This window comes from Echiichthys vipera, assembly GCF_963691815.1.
Source record: "Echiichthys vipera genome assembly, chromosome: 15".
NCBI classification, from domain to species: domain Eukaryota; kingdom Metazoa; phylum Chordata; class Actinopteri; order Perciformes; family Trachinidae; genus Echiichthys; species Echiichthys vipera.
Window position 1 is genome coordinate 25,521,102 of NC_139840.1, and position 25,387 is coordinate 25,546,488.

Sequence of the window (25,387 nt, forward strand, 5' to 3'; positions counted from 1 at the left end):
TGGAGCGCCATTTACTTTCCAACTTTCGCGATATTTGTGTTAATTCACGGGTTTGTGAGTTATACCACGGAGCTAACTTCCTCTGTTTTATTATCTTCTTTTTTAAAGGAGCAACAGAGTCAAGTGTTGTTCTTAGAGAGCCTGCAACACTTTCAACAAGGTGATCAATTTCAGAGAAACTAACGTTAGTGCAGGAGTCTTGAATATTAGGATGAGGCATTAAAGTAAATGCAGATGGAATCGCTTCCTTAAATTTAGTTATAGCACTATCAGATAAACATCTGGTGTAGACACTTTTACCCAGTGGTGAGTAGTCCTGTAATATGAATTCAAAAGTTATTAAATAATGGTCTGATAAAATAGGATTCTGTGGAAGGACTATTAAGTCATCAATTTCCACACCATAAACCAAAACAAGGTCGAGGGTGTGATTAAAACAGTGAGTAGGTTTATGTACACTCTGACTAAAACCAATCGAATCTAATAGAGAGATAAACGCGATACTGAGACTATTATTATCGCTGTCCACATGAATATTAAAATCACCTACAATTATTACTTTGTCGGATTTAAGGACTAAATTTGACAGAAACTCTGAGAATTCGGACAGAAATTCAGAGTACGGACCAGGAGCACGGTACACTATAACAAATATAATTGGCTGCACAGTTTTCCAGGTTGAATGTGAAAGACTAAGAACAAGACTTTCAAATGAATTATAATTTAGTTTAGGTTTAGGGTTTATTAATAGGCCTGAATTATAAATAGCTGCAACGCCTCCTCCTCGACCACTGCCTCGAGAAATATGAGTATTAATATGACTGGGAGGAGTGGATTCATTTAGGCTAACATATTCTTCGGGACGCAGCCAGGTTTCGGTCAGACAGAGTAAATCAATATGGTTGTCTGATATCAGATCGTTTACTAATACAGCTTTAGATGAGAGAGATCTAATGTTTAAAAGTCCACATTTTATTTTCTGATATTGTTGCATTGTCGCAGATTTTGCGTTGATTTGTATCAAGTTTTTCTTTGTAGCTCCTCTTCTGTTCATTTTTGATCTGTTTAATTTAAATGATCGTGGGGCAGACAGTGTTTGTATACTAAACTGAGCTGGAAAATGCTCCACAGGGAGCGCAGAGAGGTGTGTAAGACTGCCACTCTGCTTCCTGGGCACCTGCGATAAGGGCAGCGCAGAGAGGTGTATTAAACTGCGACTCTGCTTCCTGATCCCAACACTGGGTTGTCATGGTTTTAGACCGCTAACAACTGCGTCCAGGTTCTTAGATATGAGAGCGGCACCCTCCAAAGTAGGATGAATACCATCTCTCCTAATAAGACCAGGTTTTCCCCAGAAAGACTGCCAATTATCTACGAAGCCCACATTATTTACCGGGCACCATCCAGACAGCCAGCGACGGAATGATGACATGCGGCTATACATGTCATCGCAAGTCAAGTTGGGCAGGGGACCAGAGAAAATTACGGAGTCCGACATAGTTTTTGCATAAGAACACACCGACTCCACATTAATTTTAGTGACCTCCGATTGACGTAATCGGGTGTCATTACCGCCGACGTGAATAACAATCCTACCATATTTAAGTCTATCCCTAGCCAGAAGTTTCAAATAGGATTCAATGTCGCCCGCTCTGGCCCCTGGGATGCATTTTACTATTGTCCCTGGTGTCACTAAGTTCACGTTTCTCAAAATGGAGCTGCCAATAACCAGTGTTGTTTTCTCAGCAGGCGTGTCACTGAGTGGAGAAAACTTGTTTGAAACGTGAACGGGTGGATGGTTAACCATGGGCTTCGATTTAGAACTATGCTTTCCTCTCACAGTCACCCAGGAGGACCCTGGCTGCTCAGGGATTGCCGGGGGAGGGCTAGCAGGAGCTAACGCTACACTATGTGGCTTCGCACCGGCTAAAGTTGTAGGTGGCTGGCTAGCTACTGTAGCGTAAGACTGAGCTTCCATGGTGCGGAGCCGTGCCTCTATCTCACTGAGCCTCGCCTCCAGCGCTACAAATACACTACACCTATTACACTTACCATTATCACTAAAGGAGGCAGAGGAGTAGCTAAACATACGACACTCCGAGCAAGAGAGAGCAGGAGAGAGAGCGGGGGAAGCCATCACCAGCCGTGAAGCTAACTGCTAAGCTAAAGTGGCTAACAGCGTGTAACGATTAATTAGCCAGAAAGCGGCTGAAAGAAGGAGAGCTGTGAGTGCTTGAGTAGAACTAGTGGATGTTTAAATGTTAAGCGGTAGTTAGCCGCTGTGGTGAATATTATAGCAAAAACAGTTGAATTTAGCGAGAGCAGCTAACAGTGAAACAACTACGAGTGACCAACACACAAGCACCGGAAATAACGTAATACGTCACCGTAACACAATAGACCACGCCCCTAATTATTCATAAACTTTAACCTCAAATAAAACTAGCCTGGTATAAAAAAAATTCACCCCCCTCAGTGCTGTCATGGAGATACGACCTAAACATACAGACTAGAATGTTTTTTTGTACCAGGTATTAAACAGGTTTAAATAGGTGCTGTGAAGTGTGTGTGACAACCTGTTTAACACGGGGGTCAATGAGAAACTGCTCTATTGTGCAAACTACTCCGTGGTGGGGGCTTGGTTCAACAAAGGGTTGGAAACACACCAGTGATGTCCAAATAACACTTACATTACATTATTTATACTATTATATTATATTATATACATTGCATTACTTGTATTTGTTGACTCTCAGTTTAAAGAAAAAGGCTCAAGGAATGACAAATCTGTGTGTTTTCAACTTTTGCTGAACACAGAGCGCCACATTGTCAGAAAATTGGAGAAAATGGTTTGTGTGATTTGCCATTCCTTGAGCCTTTCTCTAGTAGGGTCGACAAATACAACTAATGCATGAAGCTTCATTTGGACATCTCAATCATAAACCATCATTCTGTGTGGACATAAATGTCTGTACCAAATTGTATGGTAGTTCATCCAATAGTTATCCAATTTCATTTTGGTCCAAAGAGTCGGAGCTACTGGCCAACATCATTATCCCTAGAGCCACACTTCTACTACTGACTTCTCTCTCCACTACACAGAACTGGATATGACTCTTCCAATCCCGGCTCAGACTTTTTTAATATCCCATGTCCTTGTAGGGAGTTAAATGAACAGGCTTCAGCCAGCCAGTCACTTAGCTGTCGCCTGTGCCTGATGATGTCATGAATCACTAACTCAGCCCAGAGATGGAGATTTTAGGGCGGAGCGGTCACCCATTATAGAAAAAAAACCTGGCCTCTTTATCTGATAGATTTCGAGTGAGCCAAATTGTCCATAAATTTGGGACATGGAGTCATAAATGTCAGGAAAGGGAGGAAAACAGACAGACAAATTCCAAAGCGTGATGGCAGTGCTAATGATTACTTCTAGAGTGTATGAGGAGAGAGAGAGAGAGGCTGGGACATACTAATACTCAGGGAATGTTAAAGGCAGATTTAGAAAACAAGAGGGATTTAAAAACAGGAAAAAAAATAAAAAATAAATAGGGGGAGTGGGTTGATGTATGAATGTGTGTGTGCCACTGTGTGGGAGTTAATCATTGATGGAGGGAAATGAAGACAGATGCAGGACAGAGGGAAGGAGAGTGTGGTGAGGCGTATGAAGGCATTGATCTCACTAGCTAATGGTCACAGTGCAACTCACCGCACGCATGTGCGCTCTGGAAAAAAAAAAAAGCCTATACCTTTCAAACAGAAATGGGATATTCTAATGAGCTAACTAAAGAGGGTTTCAGATGAGGGAACCTGCCATCTTGACAGCCATACTGGAACACTTAGTATTTCCACATTTACAGAAATGAACAGTAAGGGCAACATTATGTGTGTTTTCGGAGAGTTGATTAACCATTTTGTGTCCCCATCATCCAAACTTGTGTAACAACGAGACGTTTCAACAAATTCAGCTGTTGAAGGGACATCATCAGTTGTTTGTCATATATATGAGGCAGTACGGCCCTCCTAGTTGGCTCATCTATTCTCATTTTAAGCTGAGTCACCCATTCGCATTGTCTCAGTGAAGCCTCGAGCGAAGCACCCAAATGCAAAAAAGCAACCAGAAAACCAACGAGATCTTGTAACAAGGAGAGGTTTAATCTGAAAACGTAAACAAGTACAAGGAAACAAGACAGCAACCGTACTGACAAAGAACAACAGGGGACCAGGGTACATAAAGGGAGACTAATTACGGACAAGACACAGCTGGCAAGGACAACACAGGTGGAACAAATCAGGACAAGGGAGCCGATCACAGACAGGAAGACATGGCACATGAGGAGAGAACTTCAAAATAAACCAGGAAACAAGGCATACAGAACAAAGAATCTGACACGCATCACTCTCAGCTGCTCTGTACGATGACAATGGTAGGGAGTAGTATTAAGACAATGTAAGAAGGGAGGTTTGGGTGGGTGGTGGGTCAAATACACACAAGGACTTTCCCCCAGGACAGCAGAGCTTGTGTCCCACTGTGAGACCTAAAGTCTGTCTTTAGTATTTTAACCTAAACCACAATCTTTTCCTCAATCTAACCATATAGTTTTGTTGCCTGAATCTTATCAAGCTATGTTTGATTTGTTTGACTTCACAACTTTACGAAAAGTGACACCAAAGCTGTTCTGATGGCGACCGTTACCGCATGAAGAGATAATAATCATTCATTCATTCATCAACCGCTTATCCCGGGGTCGCGCTGGAGCCGATCCCAGTTGACATCAGGCGTGAGGCGGGGTACACCCTGGACAGGACGCCAGTCTATCACAGGGCACATAGAGACGAACAGAGATAGACAACCATTCACACCTACGGGCAATTTAGAGTCATCAATTAACCTAACACGTGCATGTCTTTGGACTGTGGGAGGAAACCGGAGTACCCGGAGAAAACCCACGCAGACACGGGGAGAACATGCAAACTCCACACAGAAAGGCCCAGGCCGTGATGCGAACCTGGAACCTTCTCGCTGTGAGGCAACAGTGCTAACCACTACACCACCGTGTAGCCCGAGATAATAATCGTCTTCTGAAATTTCTGGGAGGTACAGCAGCCTCTTCAAACCCATATCTACGAGGCTGAGGAGCACTGATAATGTCCATTCAATGGAGTGATAACATACACATCAGGGGGAAATTTTGATTGATTTACTTTATTTGCTGATTAAAAAACACATAACACCGCCCTGCAGTTATAACATATATTCAAGTCACGGAAGATAAAAACACAATAAAACCTGAAGGCACCACAGCACGTTCATGTCTTTGGACTGTGGGAGGAAGCTGTGGATCCGGGGAAAACCCGTGCAGACACGATGAGAACATGCCAACCAGGAACCCTCTTGCTGCTGCTGATGTCAGGAAGAAAAGGTGTTCATGCTTCATAAATACTTCCTAACTTGGACCTTATGTTGTGTTTGGCATTATTCTTTATGTAGAGCATACTGTTCTTTTTTTTTTCAACAATGAACTCTGAAGATCAGTAGATGTAAAACGAGAAAAACAGACCTGCTGAGGAATGTACGCAGCAAAACAGAGTGATAATAAAGTTAATGTTGCCAATACTAATTCGCTCTCATGTCCGTACAGAGAGGCTACAGAGAGACACGAGGGAGTAACAAGAGATGCAGATAGGAAACAACTCAAGTGAGACAATGAGACAACCCCAAAGAGAAAAAGATCACACAGCAGGAGAGAGGCAGACATAGCCTACACAAAGAGAGGGATGTAGAGAGACCGGCCATTGTGTCATCTGGGATCACTGAGCACTGTAATAGGCTTGAGTCTCATCAGTTGGGCTCAGCTCAGGTCGGCTTGGCTGCAGATTTCCTCTCTGTCTCCCTGCCAACGACAGCACATGGGAATATGATTCTCCAGCAGACCCAGAACAATCCTAGAAGGTCTTACTTAGCTGGCTTTAGGAGAAAAGGAAATAACAGGTTCGGGTTTCCCAGAGGTTTCAAACTGGCGTAATACTTGCCCACTGGTTCATAATGGAACTCCAATGATCTTAACACCGGAACGCTCTTGGCAAACCCAGCACAGGGTACGAGTGGTGTCTCCTCTGCTGATATTATTCTCAGTGTAATTTACTCCAACGGTCAATCTTCTTATGTTTGAGATTCCACACACAGTTGTGATTTGAATGTCTCTCTTTGGTTTGGCCGGAGCAGATGTCAGTGTGTCTAATACAACACAGAAGGTGCTGTTCTGACTGAAGTACCCATCAGAATAAAAGCACCTTATACATACATATTTGGTATTTGGTGGCCAACAAACAGCTGTCTTAATTTTCTCATGTTTTAGTTTCAAAATTCCTATCTCAGCTCTTCACATACATCCGTCAGGATCACATAATTAATGCTCTGAATTCAAACAAAACTACGTAGTTAAGTTTAGGCAACAAAACCACTTGGTTAGGGTTAGGAAAAGATCTTGGGTGAACGGGATATGAACCACTGTCTCCTGGGTGAAAGTGTTTGACCCATCCACCACCCCAACCTAGTTCCTTATGATGAGTTTGATGCTCCTAATTTTGGCTCAGAGCAGCCAGTATCATTGCGGTCAAAAGCCAGGGGCATTTGGCACCAACAAACAAGGCACTCTTAAGCATCGGTGCCAAATACCAAGGTATTTGATGCTTTGGGAATGAGAATGGGCTGAAATTAATTTTTCTTCAAAAACCATGTAGTAGAATGTCATCAGGGTTTTCTCATATTGGGCTGTTATTGGGACATTACATTTACTTTCTAAACTGAGGGCATTTATCAGGCAGGTCTAATGAAAGTGTGTGCCACTTGTCAATTATTAGTTAACCTCAGCATTTGAGTGAATCTACTACATGCTGTTGGAGGTGGTAGGATGTTACGTTAAACCTAGCTTGGAGGGGACAGCTGCTGCGACACCTGCAGAATTTGCTGCAAACTACATCCATAACTGTTTTACATACATTTGCATTTCAGAGTGAAGCGCAGGTAGAACCTCCCACCATTTTGCCATATGCATTTATTGGTCTGTTCAGCTTGAGATTATTTTCCCTCAACTAGTTTGGGCTTTTAAAGAAAGAATTTCAGCGTAAATGAAAATCCCCATCAATGCGTGGCACCATACTGTCAATTGTCAGATTGCTTGTTTCTAAATGCAAATGATGCAACTGTGAATACAATGAGCTTGTAAGGGTGAGGTGAGTGAGTATAACTGCAAATTGAAGCACAGGTGTTTACTTTGTAATGGCAATTCATTAGAACACAACAGCTTTGATTTGTATTATAATGACACATGTAACTCCCCCAGCTCCTCCCTCATTATCTCGGCATGCCACTGGGGAAAACTGCTGCGAATAGGTTTGCAGTGCTCAAAAAGGGGATTATTAACAACTAAATTACCAGGGAGTGTCTAATATTGTCCTTTTTTGTCTTTCTACACCTTCCCTCTCTCTGATTCTACCCCCCCCCCCCCCCCCCCCCCCCGCAGATGAATTCAAAGCCCTCCTGAAGCGCTTGCCCAGCGACCAGTTTTTAAATGTGACCATGATTGCAAAGTTCTGGACGGCTGACTTGTCTCTTCAGAAGCGCTACGCCCAGCTGGAAGCCAGCAGTGCCCTGGTCCTGAGCAAAGCACAGAAGGTCGTCAGGAAACTGTTCACCCTGAGCAAACGCTGCCCCAAACATCCTCACATCAGTCTGCCCAGAGAGAGGTAACCCACTGGGACACATTGACAGAAAACAAACCAAATGATGTAGGCATTTTTTGAATGATACTTTTTTGGGCTGCTTTGTGGTGATTCATTACAGCTGTAGGGCTCTAACAGCCCAGCTCAAGTGGGAAAACCCAGAGCTATCTGTCTGGAAAGAGCTACGCTTTGAATTTAGCTAAAACCCAAAAGATATACACACAGGACGGTTGGAAACGTGCCAGTGGGGTACACAATTGCTGCAGTTAAGCTGATTCCCATCCAAAACATGTATTTGTTGAGTGCTGGCATTGGGATTTCAGCTTTGGGCTGTCTCTGCTGTCAACAGATTGTACAGTAGTAAATATGTCTAGCTGTAATGACAGTGTAGTAGCAACACTATGTAGATAGCTCTACCCTGAATGTACCAGAATGAATGATCTGTATCAACAACTCACAGATCTGAGTTTTTGTTATTCTGCAATTACTGGGTTTTTTTTATAAGTACGATAAATTAAACTCTCTCCGGTCATGGTGAATATAATTCCCTCAGCACTTCTCAGAGGATTAAACTTGGTTTACCTATCGTAAGTGTCCTTCTTACGAGGCTCATGCAACTCAGATCAAACTGTCAAACTAGGCAGTTTTGATCACATACAAATCAAGATTATGTTGATGCATTGCCTATTTCTCACCTAAAATGTAGAACCACATTTTAGTGTACTGTTTAGCTTTAATTTGAGAAAATTCTTGAGAAAATTTTTGACCCGGCCATCATTCCTTTCCTGCGTAAAAATGGACCAAGCACCACCTCAACGTGGAATACTTTGCTCAGCGCCGCATAGTTTTGTTGCTCTGATTGGTTGTAGGTCTATTCAGTTGCTTTTCAGAGGCATTTTGGTCTGCACCACTGAAAAAGACCCATTGTAATGGGAAATTAACTGAGAGGTTCCAGATTAATGCGCATTTGCGAATGAGTCCGGTAATGCCTGACTATGACTTTCCCATTGGGGGTATACAAATACATCGCTCAGATGTGCACTCACAGTGCACTCTGAACACATTCAGAAAACATCTGTATTTTTGCAGTAATGATGTGCAGTGTGGAATAAAGCTAAACCGATGTTCCTGACTCAATCTTCCTGAGTGAATCCTGAGACTGCGCAGAGTACCCTTACAAGAGTCAGCTGTCATTACGTTGCAGTTTTGTTGCCCTGCCTGAGGGAAAATAAAGACAAGTTTGTGAAAAGTAGGTGTTAAGAGAGGGAAGGGAAGCTGAGTAACAGAGATGTGAACAGCCAGAGAGAGAGAAAACACAAGAGAAATATAAGCAACAGAGAAAGGAAGGAAAGTCAGGGAATATGGGAAATGGAAGGGAGATGTGATGGCGGCTTTTTGGGGGTAAGGTACGTGGTATTGTGGCACGCCGTAATCAAGTCCTCTAACAGACTGACAGCTTGGCACTTGTTTACAGAGGACTTTAATTTCCCTGATAGTCCTTTCCCTCCACTCAACCCCCCTTCTCTCACTTTGCCTCACTTTGTCTTTATTTCTCTGCCTCAGTCACCTTTCCGTTGCCTCTCTCTCTCTATCTCTCTCTCTCTCAGTCTCACCCCTGTCACTTAGAGTTTTAACCCAGTTTATACCAGAAACAACAAGTTATCAGGGGCTGCTCAGCTGAAAAAAGCTCCCTATTTTCTTCTGCACAAACCCATTTGTTTTATCATCATTCATTTTTTTGTCTATTTACATAGGCCTGAGGGGGAGGAATTGCTGGAGCATTTTGGGCAATTTTGTGTGTGTGATTTCCTGAACTTAGCCTGAGGTTAGAATCTCTGCACAGCCAATTTACAGTCTGAACGTGCTGCTGCTGTTACCGTACCAAAGTGGATGATCATATATGTATGTGCATTTTCATCTCTACTGCAGTCGTACCACACAACCACCCATGTGGTGTCAAATAGCCACGGATAAACTCTCCAGTTTATAAGTAATATGGAGCAGACTGTCAATTACATGATCACCTATGGAAGATGGGATGCATTGGGGGCAAACAGCAGTGTGATCTTATCTAACATTTTTCATGAAAAGTGCCACTATACTTGTTTAATCTTCTAAAAGCTGGAAGGAGAAGATAATAGAAGGTGTACGTGAAATGTAAAATGGCCCCCTCCTTTCATCTCACTCTTTACTTTCAGTGCCCTTCCTGGACCACACCCATTTTTGAACTCATTTTGATTTCAACGGTTTTGACGTAAGCGCGGTGGCAAAATCTGATAGACAGAAATATAAACACTTGACAAAGTACCTAAAACCGCCTCATTTTGCCATGACACAAACACACACACACCCACAAAGTGAAAAACAGTTCCGGCGTCACTGTGGCGGCTGTTAATTAAATCACAACAAAGGTGAAGGGAAGGCAAGGTTATTTATAGAGCTCCATTTAGACACAAGGCAACTTAAATAGCTTTATAAATACATTAAATATAAGACATCAAGAAAACATTAAAATTGCCTTTAAAAGACAATAGAAACAAAAAGCAAATACATAGTTACAGATTCAATTATTAACGTTGTGTATCTAATTTATTAGAAAGCTGCAGCAAACAATGATGCTTTATATGTCTGCTTTTAAATGAGCTGGAAGTTTGAGCTGATATCAGATATTCAGGAAGCCTGGTCCTCAGGTGGAGGAGGAGGAGCAGAGACACTAAAAGCTGCTTTGCCTCACTTAGGGAACACACCTGGGAACACCAAGTTCTTTTTTCATAAACAAGTAAATCAGAAATGCATTTAGGCCCAAGACCATTTAGTCCTTTATAGACAAGCAATGGGATTTTACATCTGAAACACAGGAAGCCAGTGCAGTGGTTCAAGGCCTGTGCTCCACTTTCTTTTACTACTAAGATCTGTGAAGACCCCATTACAGTATTATAGTCTAGCCTGGCAAATCCACTCATTGGTTTGAGGCAGCGAGAGAGACAAGTCAATATACTTTAGTGTACTTTCACATAGAACACGATTATTAAGTGACAAAAAAGTGCTGGATTAATTACATCAAACAATCACATTGTTTCTTTACTTGTGAGGATTACGTATAACACAACAACACAGAGGTCTGCTGCTAGACCTCATACATCCAAGGATCAGACAGAAAACTTTTTGACTCCTTCAACCTCGATAAAGGCTGCCTAGATAGCTCCACTTCTTCCATCTTACCTTTCACAATAAATGTTTCGTGAATACATTTTTCAAAGAAGAGAATAATGCCACTTTAACTTTATTTTGGGAGTAGGTTCACTATGCAGGCACCACGGATGAAACAATGAGTCATCTACATAGAGAAGGAGCGAAGGGGTGTGGTATCGCAGGGTGCAGATCCGATATCAGGAGGTTGTATTAGTAAATCATAATTTTAAGGGTCTCAGGCATGAAATGTCTACCTAACCACAGTTCTTCTTACCATCTTCCTTTTCTCCCAGTGTATGGAACCACTACTTAATTGATATGTATGAATATAAATATATAAAGTCCTTTTTTAAAGCCTACTCATCATCAGCGTCTGTGTAAGAAACTACCCGTTCATTTGTGTTGTAGTGGAGGAGAGCAGAGATGGAACGTGGAGTCAGAAATATATTTGTCAAACATTATTTTTTCAACCAATAAAGAAGAATGTGAAGTCTGAAAATACATTTGTTCATTTTTGAATAATTTAGGGTATTTTTATTGGGGGGCACAATTCCTGTTTTTCATGTAAATGTACAGTTAACCGTATTAAAAGCAGTGTCCCTCTGAGGAGACTTTTGGAATATATTTTTTAGAGCATGAGGACTGTGGATTTTATCCCCCTCAATCCCACTGGAATCCCTTTATGAAGGGATCTCCTCAAGGCCAGGCAAAAACATATTTTTTTTTATTATGTAACTGTTGGTGTACAGATGAAATCACCAAGATACAGCTTCAGAGGTGATGGTAAGCATCTTTTCAAAATGAACTGGCTCTGTCCCCCTGCTTCTGGTCTTTATAATAGGCTGAGCTGCTCTGCCTCCCAGCTCCATGAGATTGGTATTGATCTTTTCATCTAACTTTCAGAAAGGCAGGAAACTATTACCTTTAGGTTGAGCCACACAGGTTGTTTTCAACTTACAACAACAATTCATTTTTCTGGCTCTTGCACAGGGAGATGATGTCCCCATCTGTCTACATTGTCTGCGCCTTTAACCTCTATGCCACCACGACGCCCTGACATTCCCGTTCTTAATCCAGCCTACAAAGTTCTGATTTGTTTTTTTCCAACTGTGGAAAGAGCTGTAAATGAGCACAACACCTGAACTGACTCTCAGATGTAGAAATCAATTCAGAGGTCTGGATTTCAGGCTGGGGTGAGGTTGGAGAGCAGGGAGATATTTCTGTAGCAATGCACCCATCCAGAGTTAGTGTGTGACACACACCAATAACAATTTCCGTTTTGTTCATCTTATCACTCTCTGCTTGATCACTTATTTGGCTTCTCTGACACCAACACCTTCAATACCATATGCAGCCCCGCAACTGACTAAATGTAGTAAAGTTGTAAGTTCAATTATTAAAATTGGAAGTAAAAATTAATATACACCTTTTATACAGTACTGTATACTTACCACACTCATCAGTGATGCTGGGGGGTCGCTCAACAAAGATTAGACAACAAACAAGTTTGGGCTTTTCTCTGTGGTTTTATTCTCAGAGCATTTTCTGCAGAAAGGATGTCTCTGGTACGGACGCCAACATGGGCACTTAGAGACAGACCCAGAGCTGAGGGCAGTTTGCATTTTAAACAGAACATGAACACGTACGTGTAAGATAAGGCAGTAACATTAGTCACATTCATATCAAGTGTTCCCAGTAGCATGCAAACGGGCAATAAACTTTGTCATACTTGTATCACAGGATAAAGGGAACAGAAAGAGCAGTGTTGTGTAGTCACAAGATATACAGATCTGAAACTCTCATGCCCAGATAAAGAACTTCTGCATAATGAGGAGATATAGAATATCCTGTTTTTCAAAACACAAAACATGTATATTGTTATTTCCATCACAACAGTCAGAAGTGAAACAGACTTAAATATTTCAACAAAACCGAGCAGTTGAAATATGTTTTAATTCATACACAATGCCCTATTGTGTTTTTTTTCTCTGCCCTCTGCAGACCTGTCGGGTTTTGGTTGAACATGGCTCAGTCTCTGCTCTACTGCAATGAGCACGGAGTGCTGGGCTCCTTCTCCGAGGAGGTGAAGAGCTGTAGCTGCCCTGTGGAGCAGCCCACCTGCCAGGGAGTCGTTCCCTGCATAGTGGGCACCTCCTCCACCTCCTGCTCCTCCTGCGCCACTGACAATGCAACCCGCTGCGGAGCCTGTCACCACGGCAACCTCCTCCATCTCGGTTTCTGCCGGCCGAGCATCGCCACATCACTGGACCACTATCTGAACTTTGACTTGGACATGCCTGACGCTGAGGTTCTCAAAGCTTTTCACATATGTGTTCATTTAGTTCTCCTAAACTTCTGTGAAGGAAATAATACAGTACTTCTTTTTACACTTCAGATCATGACAAAAATGAAAAACACATTGGTTTCTTGGTATCTAGTCACAAACATATGCTTGGGTGAAAACGATTATCCCTTTGGGGACATTAAAGAACCTTACCTACACCTCCAACAATAATAGTACAGATAAAAGTGAACGAAATACACCACAAAAAAGGCAAACTAAAGGTTAGCATTGTAGTTCTGCATTCATGCTTCAGTGCTGCCAAATGCTGTCCGAAACAAAAATGAAGTATGGCAGTATGAGTTGGCCCTATGAGTGCATATTCGTTATCTCTTTCATTAATTAGCTTATAATAAAACCAGTGAGCATGTACAGTGTCAGCGATGGAGGCAAGTTCACTCAAGCAAAAAGTTTAAGAGTTTAAGGGACACGAGAAGATCTGGCTCCCAATCCATTTGAATGTGTGAGAAGAGGAGCTTCTTCGACAGATAGTAGCAATTAGATACGGATATTTCTAGGTGGAAATAAATGTCATTATGCTTCTTATTAATCTGCACAAACAACTACCTTTTCAACAAAATATAGTAGTATGTTTCGAGCTTTTAAAAAGTTTTGCTTTAAAAAGTTGATGTCAGTAGTTCTATGACATCAATAGGCCACTCCCCAGAGTTTACACAGAAAGGTCAGTTTAGTCTTCTACTGCTCAGCCAGTGGAAAAAAAGTTGTTAAACAAGGTAAAGCTCTCTTCCGTCTGAGATGATAAAATTCATAACAGAAAGCCTATATATATATATATATATATATATATATATATATAGTGTATCTATTTAATTCAATTTACAGTGCCAATTCATAGCAACAGTTGTCTCAAGACACTTTATATATAGAGTTGGTAAAGACAACACTCTATGACGTATTTATGATTCACATAGACCCAACAATTCCTCCATGAGTTATGTGTAAGTGATCAGTCTGTTATTATCTTTCTACCTGTAATAGTAAATGTGACCTCACTTTAATCTCTCTTCAGGTGAAGTACCTGCTTCAGCGACTGGACAGCAGGATCGAGGTCCACGCCATTTACATCAGCAACGACGTCCGCCTGGGAAGTTGGTTCAATCCTGCCTGGAGGAAGAGAATGTTGCTGACGCTCAAGAGCAACAAAAATAAGTCCAACCTCATCCACATGCTGATGGGCATTTCTTTCCAGATATGCTTGACTAAGAATTCGACTCTGGAGCCCGTGCCTGCCATTTACGTGAATCCTTTTGGGGGAAGTCACTCGGAGAGCTGGTTCATGCCGGTAAACCAGCCTGAATTCCCTGACTGGGAGAGAACTCGACTGGACGCGGTCGTCACGGCACAGTGTTACAACTGGACACTGTCTCTGGGCAACAAATGGAAGTCCTTCTTTGAAACAGTGCACATCTACCTGCGAAGCCGCATACTCACAGATGATCCGACAGTGAATGAAACTCTCTTCTATGAGCCGTTGGACATGGATGACCAGACATCCAACCTGGGGTATATGAAGATCAACACACTCAAAGTGTTTGGATACAGCATGCACTTTGACCCCGAGGGCATCAAGGATCTGATTCTCCAGCTGGACTACCCCTACACACAGGGTACGCAGGACGCTGCCTTTCTCATGCTGTTGGAGATAAGAGACCGGATTAACCGGCTGTCTCCACCAGCACCGCAGCCGCTGGACCTGTTTTCTTGTCTGTTGCGCCACCGGCTCAAGATGTCAGCCGGAGAGGTGGCACGCATCAAGGACTCTCTGCAGATCTTCAACTCCAAGCTTCCCAACGCCTCTCCTGAACCCGAGCTGGCACCGCTGTGCAGCTAGCTAGCTTAGTGCACAAGTGAGTTCAGGGTGATGCGACACAGAAAGTCGAGTTGACTCAGCATGGGGAGGTCCTACGAAGTTAGCCTCTCCGACCCAAATCCTCCGGATCAATAGGACATTCACATCTGTAAAGGCTGACTTCAGGAATCTGTGGTCCCTCTTGGCTGATTTTCTGGTGTCACATTTTTATCAGAAATTGCTACTCAGAGCCCTTTGATGAACAGTGGAGTCACCGTGTGGACTTTCGGGAGGAGAGCTGATCCTTGGACTTTCTTTCAGAAGCTCTATTGTACTAGCCCAGAGGTTTCCTTTTGCTATTACTGCCCTGCTTTCGGCAAACTGGACGACTGGATGAAGTTAAGAGAATCTTTTTTCTCACTGGTTTTGTGATTTGGAACCTCAGAGAGCCGATGTCATTAAGTGTACCCAGGACATCTGCCTTGCAAAGATAAAGGCGATTTTGATATGTAAAGAGGAACTTCAAAAATAAGTCAACAGAAGAGAAGATTTCCCCTTTTCTATCCCTATTTTCTTTGGCTACAGAACAATCTGGTGGGAAGGGGAAACGGGATAATATTATATATGTGGTGAATGAGTTGTTATGTTATGCTTAACAGTTTAAAATTTGATAACCCTAAACGCTGTTACTGTCATTGAATATTACTTTTTAACCCCTGCCTTCTGTTTTATCTGGCATTTGAAAAACTTGTAAGTATCTATGCTTAACATCCGAGTGAGAAGCCTGTTAGTGATGTTCTGTCCTTGGTGGTGTGTCTTTACCAAAAGAAGGTGAACACATTGGCAAACGGAGTAGCGAAATTTCTTAGATGTTGAGTTATTTTTTTTTCTTTTTGAGCTGAGAATTGTACAGAAATCTTCTGATGTGGAAACAAAAGGTCTGAGGAAATAGCGCTGTAAATAACGCTCCATCTAACCCCCACGTGTGGACAAGTGCACATTGCTTTTTAGATAACCCCAGTGCAAAGACCAAAAAAATGTTTATAACGAAACAAACTCATGCCTTATATGGAGAGTCAATGTTAAGATAAGAAGCACATTAAGTTTCTGTGTTTGATTTTCCAGGCTGTATTGCTTTTTATATTTCAATATTTCTACCAAGACAGAACAGCAGACACATTCTCCAGAACACGTGGTAATGTAGCTTTTCCATGTAAATGCCAGTCACACTTTCTGCAGTTACTTGTTTTGATTTGGTGTTGTGAAACTTTGAGTCACTTATTCACAGTGCACACCAGTACTTGCATACTGTAATTGTTCTGCAAAATCCTTCTATCTCCAATTAGACAAACTGTCAGTAAGTGATTAAAACTGGTGGATCTGATTATGGTTTAAAAAAAAAAAAAAAGTTTTCAATGGTGGTTTGGTTTAGTCTCAGGTCAATGAAGCAGTTTGTTTGTATTCACATGTGGGTCCAATGTCAGATGCCAGTTACCATGGCGACTGGAGTTACAAGGTTTCTGCAGGGCAGCGATGGTACTCCTGAGGGTGATTCTACATTTACTTCACTAATTTCTCACTGAAAGTCAGTAAAACCTTGTATGTCATTTTCAGCAGTTCTTCTGTGCTCAGCTTGCTTAAGTAAAAACAAAGTGGTTTATCTATTTGAGATCCTTTTCCCTTGTTTGCTTTCATCACTCACTGTTATAACATGTGTGCTATAAAATGGCATATTGATATATACTACAGAACAGGTTATCCTCAAAGCAATTTCAGTCAAAAGCAACTGGACTTGGTTATTTGTCTAGGAAGACGTTTCACCTCTCATCCAAGAGGCTTCATCAGTTCTTGAACGCATCTGACCAGGCTGGGACTGGACCAGGACCAGGCTGGGACTGGTCCAACTATCTGGTGTAAGATCCAGGTATTTAACCTCTCCCAAGGCCGATGATGTCACTGAAACTCTTTGTGCTCCAAGTGCCAACGACCGTCGTTAGAGTGGCAGTCGTTGGTGGGAAGTCGGTTTCGACTTCGTTAGTGCTCTATTGAGTCTTAACGACAGTCATTGGAGTCACAGGAGGCCATTTGTGAACAGTTGTTCTTTGAGGTTAGATTGTTGAATCTCCTGGGAAGGGATGAAAGGGCAGCATTGTAAATTGGAGATAAGTGGTGTCTCAGCCCGAAGTCCAGTTGCTTTTGACTGAAATTGCTTCGAGGATAACGATGACCTGGACAAATGAGAACATTCACAGGCTTACAGAACACGTTGTCTCTGGTGTGTTGACGACTCACATTCAGATGCTTTTTACATCGTCCTCGCCATGTGAGAACCCAGTCAACACAAAGAGCCAGGTTTAGTAAGAAAATAGTGTAGGTGGTGTTGGTACATCTAATGTTTCAATAGAGTATTTTAGAAATTCAGACAAATGCTCACTGTGATTCTCATCAAAATGAAGGGGGGTTTGTAGTGTGTCTTCACAGCTTATTAAACATCACATTAAAGTTTAATGAACACAAAACAGAACAAAAAAAGCACCCAGTGTGTTTGCTGCTACAAAGTAATCAGATGATGTGTTCATTCATCGTAATTAATACTGTTTAATTTTATTTTAAAAAATATGACTAATTGGCTCTCAGGGCTATAGAAATTGAGTCCAGTTAATGATATAATCTGTAAGATTTTCATCTCGTCAATAGTCTTTTAAGTTCCTGTCTATCAATAGTGAGTTAAAACAATGGTGATTTATCATCTGACCCACAAATGAACGCACTTGTTGCCTCTTTGCTGAGTATTCCAATCTATGTGTCTGTGGAGATATTCACTCTCTAAATGGAAATAAGCCGCCATGGTCTGCCAGCCAAGATCGCCACAAACGGTTATGCCGCGTTGACTTGTAATTGGAAATCAGGAACTTCCAACTTCAGGCTTGTAGTAAAGAGGGAAGTATAACAGTAACAGTGTGTGTGTATGGATTTAAGAGGGTAACATACAGGGGACAGACTGGAAGTAGAAAGGTGAATGTGTTTCAATAAAGTTTACAAAAGAGCAAAAAAAAAAGTCAACAGACATAGTGACCGTGAATGGGACCAGATGCAGGGCTCACCTGCAGTTACATCTTACCACCAAAGTGGCCACTAGAAACAAAATATCTCAATTCTAACGGATTACGACTTTAATCTAAGCAGCATATTTTTATGCCTCCATATCAGTCTTTAGCAGCCCCAGACTTGGTTTATGCATCAAAATCAACATGATAAAGCATTTGTATGGTAAAATTAGTTTAATTCTGATCTTGCAGTTCAGTGTCTCAGTGTCTTTGTTTCTGAATCTTTTGGAGGAAAACCAGATGTGCTGCGAGGGCTCTTTGCTCCCAACAGTCGTAATTTTATAAAACTGGCTTAGTCTGGAAGAATGGGCACTCAAACTGTGTTGTTTCTCCTTTGTGAGTTCATCCAGGCCAGTTGTAAATTCAATGTTTGTCGCTGAAATCCATCAGTGCCCGGGGTGTTCTGTGAAAGGTCTGTGACTTCGGGCCTGTTGGGACTTCTTTTTTGACTGAAACCATTTGCTGTAGACCCTCTTGATGTGGACTCAATCTCAAAACTGCTCAGATTTGGACACATCTCGAGGTGCACTTAGACTGGATGCGATGGCCGCGATGTACACAACACAATTACATACCAAGTCAGCCTGGCGCGTCCTCGCTAAGACGGCTGCTAGCTAAGCGCCTCGTCTGGCATTCCGATGCTCCAATCACACGGATGATGTGATTGAAGCGATGATTGAAGCAACCTTTGAAGCTATGATCGAAATATGGTCCAGTGATGAGACACTAGCGTTTCTTGCGATTAAATCACGGCCATCGCATACGGTCTGAACGCAGCTTTAGAATTAAGTTGTCTCATTGAAAATGACAGCTCTCTTGATATTTACTCATATTTATTTCCTTACCACAGCCTTCCTTGTTTGTGTAAAGACCTGCATCATTTTTATTCCCATTTTTCAACAAATACAAAACAAATAAACTGATAAATTCGTAATAAATTCCAACGGACATATGAAAACCTCAGTTGACATACTGTGCCTCTACAGAACCTCCCTTAAATGCATTTACGATAAGGAGAAATGTGTAAACAAACAACAACAAAAAAGGCGTGCTTGTTTCATTTACTCAGGGCAGATTGTGCCTCATCTGCGACTGAAGAAAACGCCACCTAAGCCTTAGTAAATCTGTCCCTCAGTGCGTTGCCATAAAATGGATGCAGAAACTTCCAATTATCCCCGGCCCCTCATAATAAGATGAATGTCCTCTAATATACAGAGTGCAGTGCTTTTTTGTAAGATGAAAAGCCAATTTCCTGGGTTGTCAGGGAGCAAACAAGAACCGAACGCACACTGTCACATTACATCAGGCTGCTGGTTTATCTGCTGGAGAAAGAAAGAGAGGAACGGAGAGAGAGAGAGAGACAGGAAGTGTGTCAGGGACAGGGAGAAAAGGAGAGAGAGAGAGAGAAGGCCACATTGGCCAACTTGAGCTGCTTTTTTTCTTATTTTTTCGACCCCATAATGAGGTGGAGAAGGAGTCACTCTGCATTGGGTTAATAAACATTATTCATCTTCAGCATGGCACCCAGGATACAGGAGTGGGTTTGCCCTTGGGCTAATCTTCAGGCCTGTGGAAGACAGCCAATCCATCAGAGCGCTCTTTAGACTGCATACTACAAACTTTCTGGACCTCCCAAAGAAGTGAGGAGAAGAGAGGAAAAAGAGAGACTGATTGAAAAGGGAATAGATGACATAGAGGGAGAGATGGAGGGAAGATAAGGGTGAGAGAAAGTGGGAGGGAGAGAAAAAGGTGATAGAGGTTGGTCTGCTAGTCTTGCAGTGATTTATGATGTTTAGGAAGTCAGACTGTGTGAATTAATGAGGTAGAATTGGTGAAATCGACTGTCACGTGTGTGTGTGTGTGTGTGTGTACCTGTGGGTCCTTTGACACAGTCATCAATAATTTGAGGGTTGGAAATTACTTTCAAATAACATTATTATAAATGTATCCGGAGGAATGATTCATGTTCGGAGACAGTGGGAGAGGGAGGCGGACATAGGAATAAAATAGGAAGTTAAGAGCTGGTTTGACCTTGACTGGCAGAGGTGGGGGCAGAGTGACTTGTTCTCATAAAGGTGGTTCATTATAACTGTATCGACAGCAGCGGCATCATGGCTGACAAATCTAAAAATTCCGGTCATACAGCTCGTTTGTATAACAGGACATCTCACAAAAGAAATCAAAATAGAATTCAGTCCTCATATTGCTTTGTAAAAACCCGTTCGGCAAACTCGTTCATTACCTGGGATAAAGATCAGACAAGGTCATATTAGAAATTAACTCCTTTCTTTCTTGTTCAGAATATTAAAGAGAAACTGCATTGCATATCATCCCTGACAATATTATAAGTGTAAAACAAGGTCAAATAAATACTTTAGTGGTTTCTTATACCACTGTAGCATATAACGGCTCAAAAAGCATCATGAGTCAAAACTCTGATTGGTTTTTGTTTTTTTTTCATAATAAAATTTTTAAAAAGTGTTCGGTTAAGCGATGACTCTAAAATTGCCCGTAGGTGTGAATGGTTGTCTGTCTCTGTTTGTCTCTATGTGCCCTGCGATAGACTGGCGTCCTGTCCAGGGTGGACCCCGCCTCACGCCCGTAGTTAGCTGGGATCGGCTCCAGCCCCCCGCAACCCTGACAGGGACAAGCGGTTGAAGATGAAGATGAATGAATGAATGGATAAAAAATAAGTCCTGCCAACATAAGCACAGTATGATAATAAAATAATGTAAAAGACACACAAAAGAAAGGTTTAATGCACACTTCCATACTTACAACCAATTAGTAAAATAGTTTTGGCATTTGCACCGATATTAAGAAAAGAAAAGAAGACAAACTGCAAGAACAGGCAGGCTAACACCCTGGCGTCAATAAAAAGGTAAGCTAACGTTAGCACTACATTAAAGAGAGCTGTATCTGACTGTCACATCAACTTTGCTTTGAGACTGCTTGCTTTGTGTACAGAATATGTTCTTTGTAGAAGTGCAGGATTAATGTTGGCTGTCAGTCGACGGACATCTTCCCCTAAATGTTCACAACATTAGCTGCTTCTTTTCAGCGAAACCTTGAATAAAATTTTAGTGAACAAGTGAAGAACATCAGCTTAGATCAATCTTTATTGATCCCCAGTGAAGAAACGGGGTTGTTACAGCAGCACAATGACATATACATATATATATATATATATATTAGGGCACTTGTCCCCCCCTCACTCTGCCCCCGCTGGCCAGCCCGTTTGTACTCACACTGCCTGGGCCTCGCGCAAATGCTTCTTGCCTGTCCATACGTCATCACGAACAGGCGCACATAAAATGACTTCAGGGCCGCCGTAGGCCTCGTGCTCGTACACGTGCGCACGCTCGTGCTCGTACATGTGCAAACGTGCTTTACAAAAGCCCACCTCTCTCAAACGGGCCGTGGACAGCCAGCTGGCTGCGGCCAGCTGGCTGTCCACGGCCCGTAGCCAGGGGCGGTACGGTTGCACTCACACTGGTCAAAGGAACTAGACTTTATCCATGAAACCTGTTTGGGCAGTAGAAGTATATAAAACTAAAATAAGAATAAAACAAGAAAAATGAAACGAAAGACCCGTCGGCCAGAACGCCGATTGAGTCAGTGGCAGAAAGTGGGGCCACATCTTTTTCATTTCAATTACAAACCTGTAAAGTTTCATGGCTGCACCCAGTTGTGATGCAATCAATCAGGCCAGGGATGTAAAATAAAATAAATACTCAAAACCTCCTCTATGGTAGTTCCTGTACATGTCTGCATGACAAATTTGGCCATGATGACACACACACAGATTCACAAGATTTAAAACAATACCACATTTGCGTCTGGTAAATAAGATCAGTTTCTTCAAAATACTAAAACTAAATCAACGGCCAGTGCCATGGCTTCTCCGGTAGGTAGACACGGGAAGTTTTGGAGAATAAATAACCCCCTAACCCTAACCCCCTAACCCTCACCCTGACCCTAAGAGGTACAACACTTGTTTTGTGTTCAAATGCAACCTGTTGTGTTTTTCTCACAAATTTACTTATGCAGTTTTGCATAAAATCTAAAAGCGAAAGGTAAAGAAAACCTCATACTCAACCAGCAGCTCCAGACCTGAAGTACATGCTGTGCCCAACGCTTTTTTCCTCTTCCACTGCAGAAAACCTTGTTGTTTGGTTAGGTGTTCCATAATGGGGAGCATGGATCATGTCTCATTTCCTACAAACAGTCACTGTTGCTTTCTTTAAACCTTTAAAGTAATCTTTCTATAAAACTAGATTGGCAGTTGGGAAATTCTTGTATGAGCAGTTTTTTTGTGTGGGCAGTTAGGTAGGAGGGGGTTAAAGACAGAAAAGTTATAGCTTTTTATGAAAACCACATATACATGATGAAAATGTGACAAGAGCATATGGTAGGACAAGAATGTTTCTCTCGTCACTGCAGCATTTTTTTGTGGTTTAACAGTTAATAATTTGCTGAAGTGAAGATGGTAAAGAGACGTTGTGTATTAGCCAAAGCAGAGTAAAGGACGGTATTTGATGTCTTGTCTGTATTTTCTGCAAACCAGAGATAAGAGTGTTTACGGGTCTTTAAGAGATCGAGAAAGCTTTAATGCGAATCAGGCAAAATCTAAGTATTGGAGAAAGTGCCTGAAAGTGTACGATGGATTCACAAATCTGCCTGTTAGGATTTATTTTGATTAAATCAATACATAGAGGGTTAAGAACTCAATGCAAAACAACAAGGCAGTTAGGACAGCAAATAAGGGGATCAGTACAAGAAGGCTAGACAGGATCCGTCTTATTATATTCAGTTCTCAAGTCGTAGGCAGTTTTATATCTATATCCTGTTGGTTTTAAAGACCATTACCTTGCTACGGGCAGCTTATGTCTATCCCCAACAGTAAAATTTATTGGCTATTTAGCATTAAACAGCAGCACAGTTTGGATGTGTGCAAAAAAAGTCATTTGAAGTTTGCTCTGAGCATTGCAGAGAGAGAGGAGGAGAGACTCTTTAAGCAAATGGTGGGAAAAGCTCCAACATGGGGCTGTTGCCAGCACTAAACCTGTTAGCTGTTGTTCAGACACTGGATATTAAAGACCTTGAATGTAGTTGTGTTCCACCAACACTCTCTTACAGGACACTGAAAACAACTGTTGGCTGGTGTTTTACAATAGTAGGTAGAAGGGCAGACATTGCACAGTGACTTCTAAAGACATGGATCCATCTTTCTTCAAAGTGAGGGAAATACTTTGGAGAAACGAGTTTACATTTACATTTTGGGATAGGCGGAAAACGTTCTGGCGTGTTTGTTCTTGTTGTATATTACAACGTGATGATATGGAGATGTATTGTAGAGATACCCACTGACACCGTATTGTTTGCATGTACAAATGTTTATTACAAAAAATACAGCGTCATTCAAGTCTCTAGAAACTTGGAAAGACTCCGGCCATTTGAAATGTACAGACCCTCAGCTCATCTTTTAAAGAGGTGAGAGACACAGAGAGGACAGAAACGTCTGGTTCTCATTCAGATGTTCCAGAGAAAAAGGGTGATCTCAGGAAAGGGGGGAAATCTGACGGAAAACAAACATCATGTGAGCATTTTGGACACCACATTCTTCAAACCAATCACAATTACAGTATATTGGGTGGCATTTGATGAAATAGATAGAGATAGCGGAAAGGGAGAATGCCGGTTGAAATTGACGTCGATTGGCATGCTCCGGTGAGTCAGATAATCCAGAGAAAATGAAGAGGCATGCTTTTATTTGACTGTAAGGACAATTTCCACATGGACTGTGTTGCACAGGACCGGCCTCAGCTGACCATTAATGTGATTCATAGACTCTACTTTCAAACATCACATTTGCCCAAGAAGTATTTCACACCCATATACAATCCAAAATCAGCATCTGTAAAACTTTGAATACAGTTTTTTTCTCTTAGACACTCTATAATGACTCTTTTTATTATCAGAATGGGATACATTTAGTCCAATAATATATAGAAAGAAGAGCTGTATCATTCAACTCTTGCCCATGCCCACAACAGTGCAATTAAGGTGTATATAGACACATAGTTAACGCAGTGAGATCTGACTGTTTTGGTTGTAATTATACCATTAACCTTCATTTTTTTCTTCCACATCTGACTACCCTCTAAGTTTGTTTTCAACCATCCAATCATTTGATCGTGCCTGTTGCAATGTTGGACGTTGTGATGACGTTCCAGGATCTCAACATACACTTTGGTAAGTACACTGTTTTATATTAAAGCTCGGTAGATAGAGAACTTGCTATTTAAATGTCATACAGCCCAGTGTTAATAGATACATTTTGTGATTGATTCTAAACATTATAAATGTAGAATTTTAGTGTCTTTCAGTGACAAGCTTGTTGTTTAGCTTTGTAAACCTGACACTAATGTATTGTACCTTTTTTATAGGCTTTTTCTTCCCCCAACAAAGATGTTTTGTGCTGGTCAGGGGGCACGTCACTGAAAAAGAGGTTACATACCACTGATAAAGCTGACCAATGTTTCTATTTTAGGCAACAAACCTGCTGCATTTTGCTGAGATTGGAGTATGTGGAAAGCAGCAGTCTGTGGTATATGGCACAGGCTATGCTTTATATTATGGTCCTTGTGTCAAACATTAGTTAATAGGTAAATGGCCTTATAATCCCTTATTAGATGCATGTATTCATTATGTGTTAATAAGACTATACAAGTGTTAATAACAGAATCATAAAAACACTCATTGTGAGAATATAAGACATGTATAAGCACAGAAATGTGTTGAGTTCTAAAAAATGACCAAGTGAAAACGTGGATAATAGCACGTTTGTGTGCTGATTGTACAAGAAAGAATTCACCTCCTACGGGAGCTCTTCATCCTCCGCTCCACCCCAACGCTGAACATGCAGCAGCTAACGTTAGCACAGACAACGCTGAACATGCTGCAGCTAACGTTAGCACAGACAACGCTGAACATGCTGCAGCTAATGTTAGCACAGACAGCGCTGAACATGCTGCAGCTAACGTTAGCACAGACAACGCTCCTAGGAGGGACTGTGATTAGTTGATGGATCATTTTTGTTTCCTCTGTTTTTGAAAACATGGAGAAAAAGCACTATGTTTAACTGTTTATTTTATGACAAGGATATTATTCTAAATATTTTTGCAATGTTAGGTTTCCACCACTAATAATTAT

General features: G+C 41.7%; 1 protein-coding gene across 1 annotated transcript in view; it reads left to right on the top strand.

Annotated features, from left to right (window-relative positions):
• brinp2 (bone morphogenetic protein/retinoic acid inducible neural-specific 2) overlaps positions 1 to 15,107 on the top strand; it is a gene marked incomplete at its 3' end in the record, with an annotated part of 237,814 nt that extends 222,707 nt beyond the window's left edge. Inside the window, exons 7-9 of the mRNA XM_083928752.1 lie at positions 7,524 to 7,746; positions 12,916 to 13,222; positions 14,286 to 15,107. Of these exons, the coding sequence (XP_083784878.1) occupies positions 7,524 to 7,746; positions 12,916 to 13,222; positions 14,286 to 15,107 (1,352 nt within the window). The remainder of the gene's footprint in view (positions 1 to 7,523; positions 7,747 to 12,915; positions 13,223 to 14,285) is intronic.
• Between the last annotated feature and the right edge of the window lie 10,280 nt (positions 15,108 to 25,387).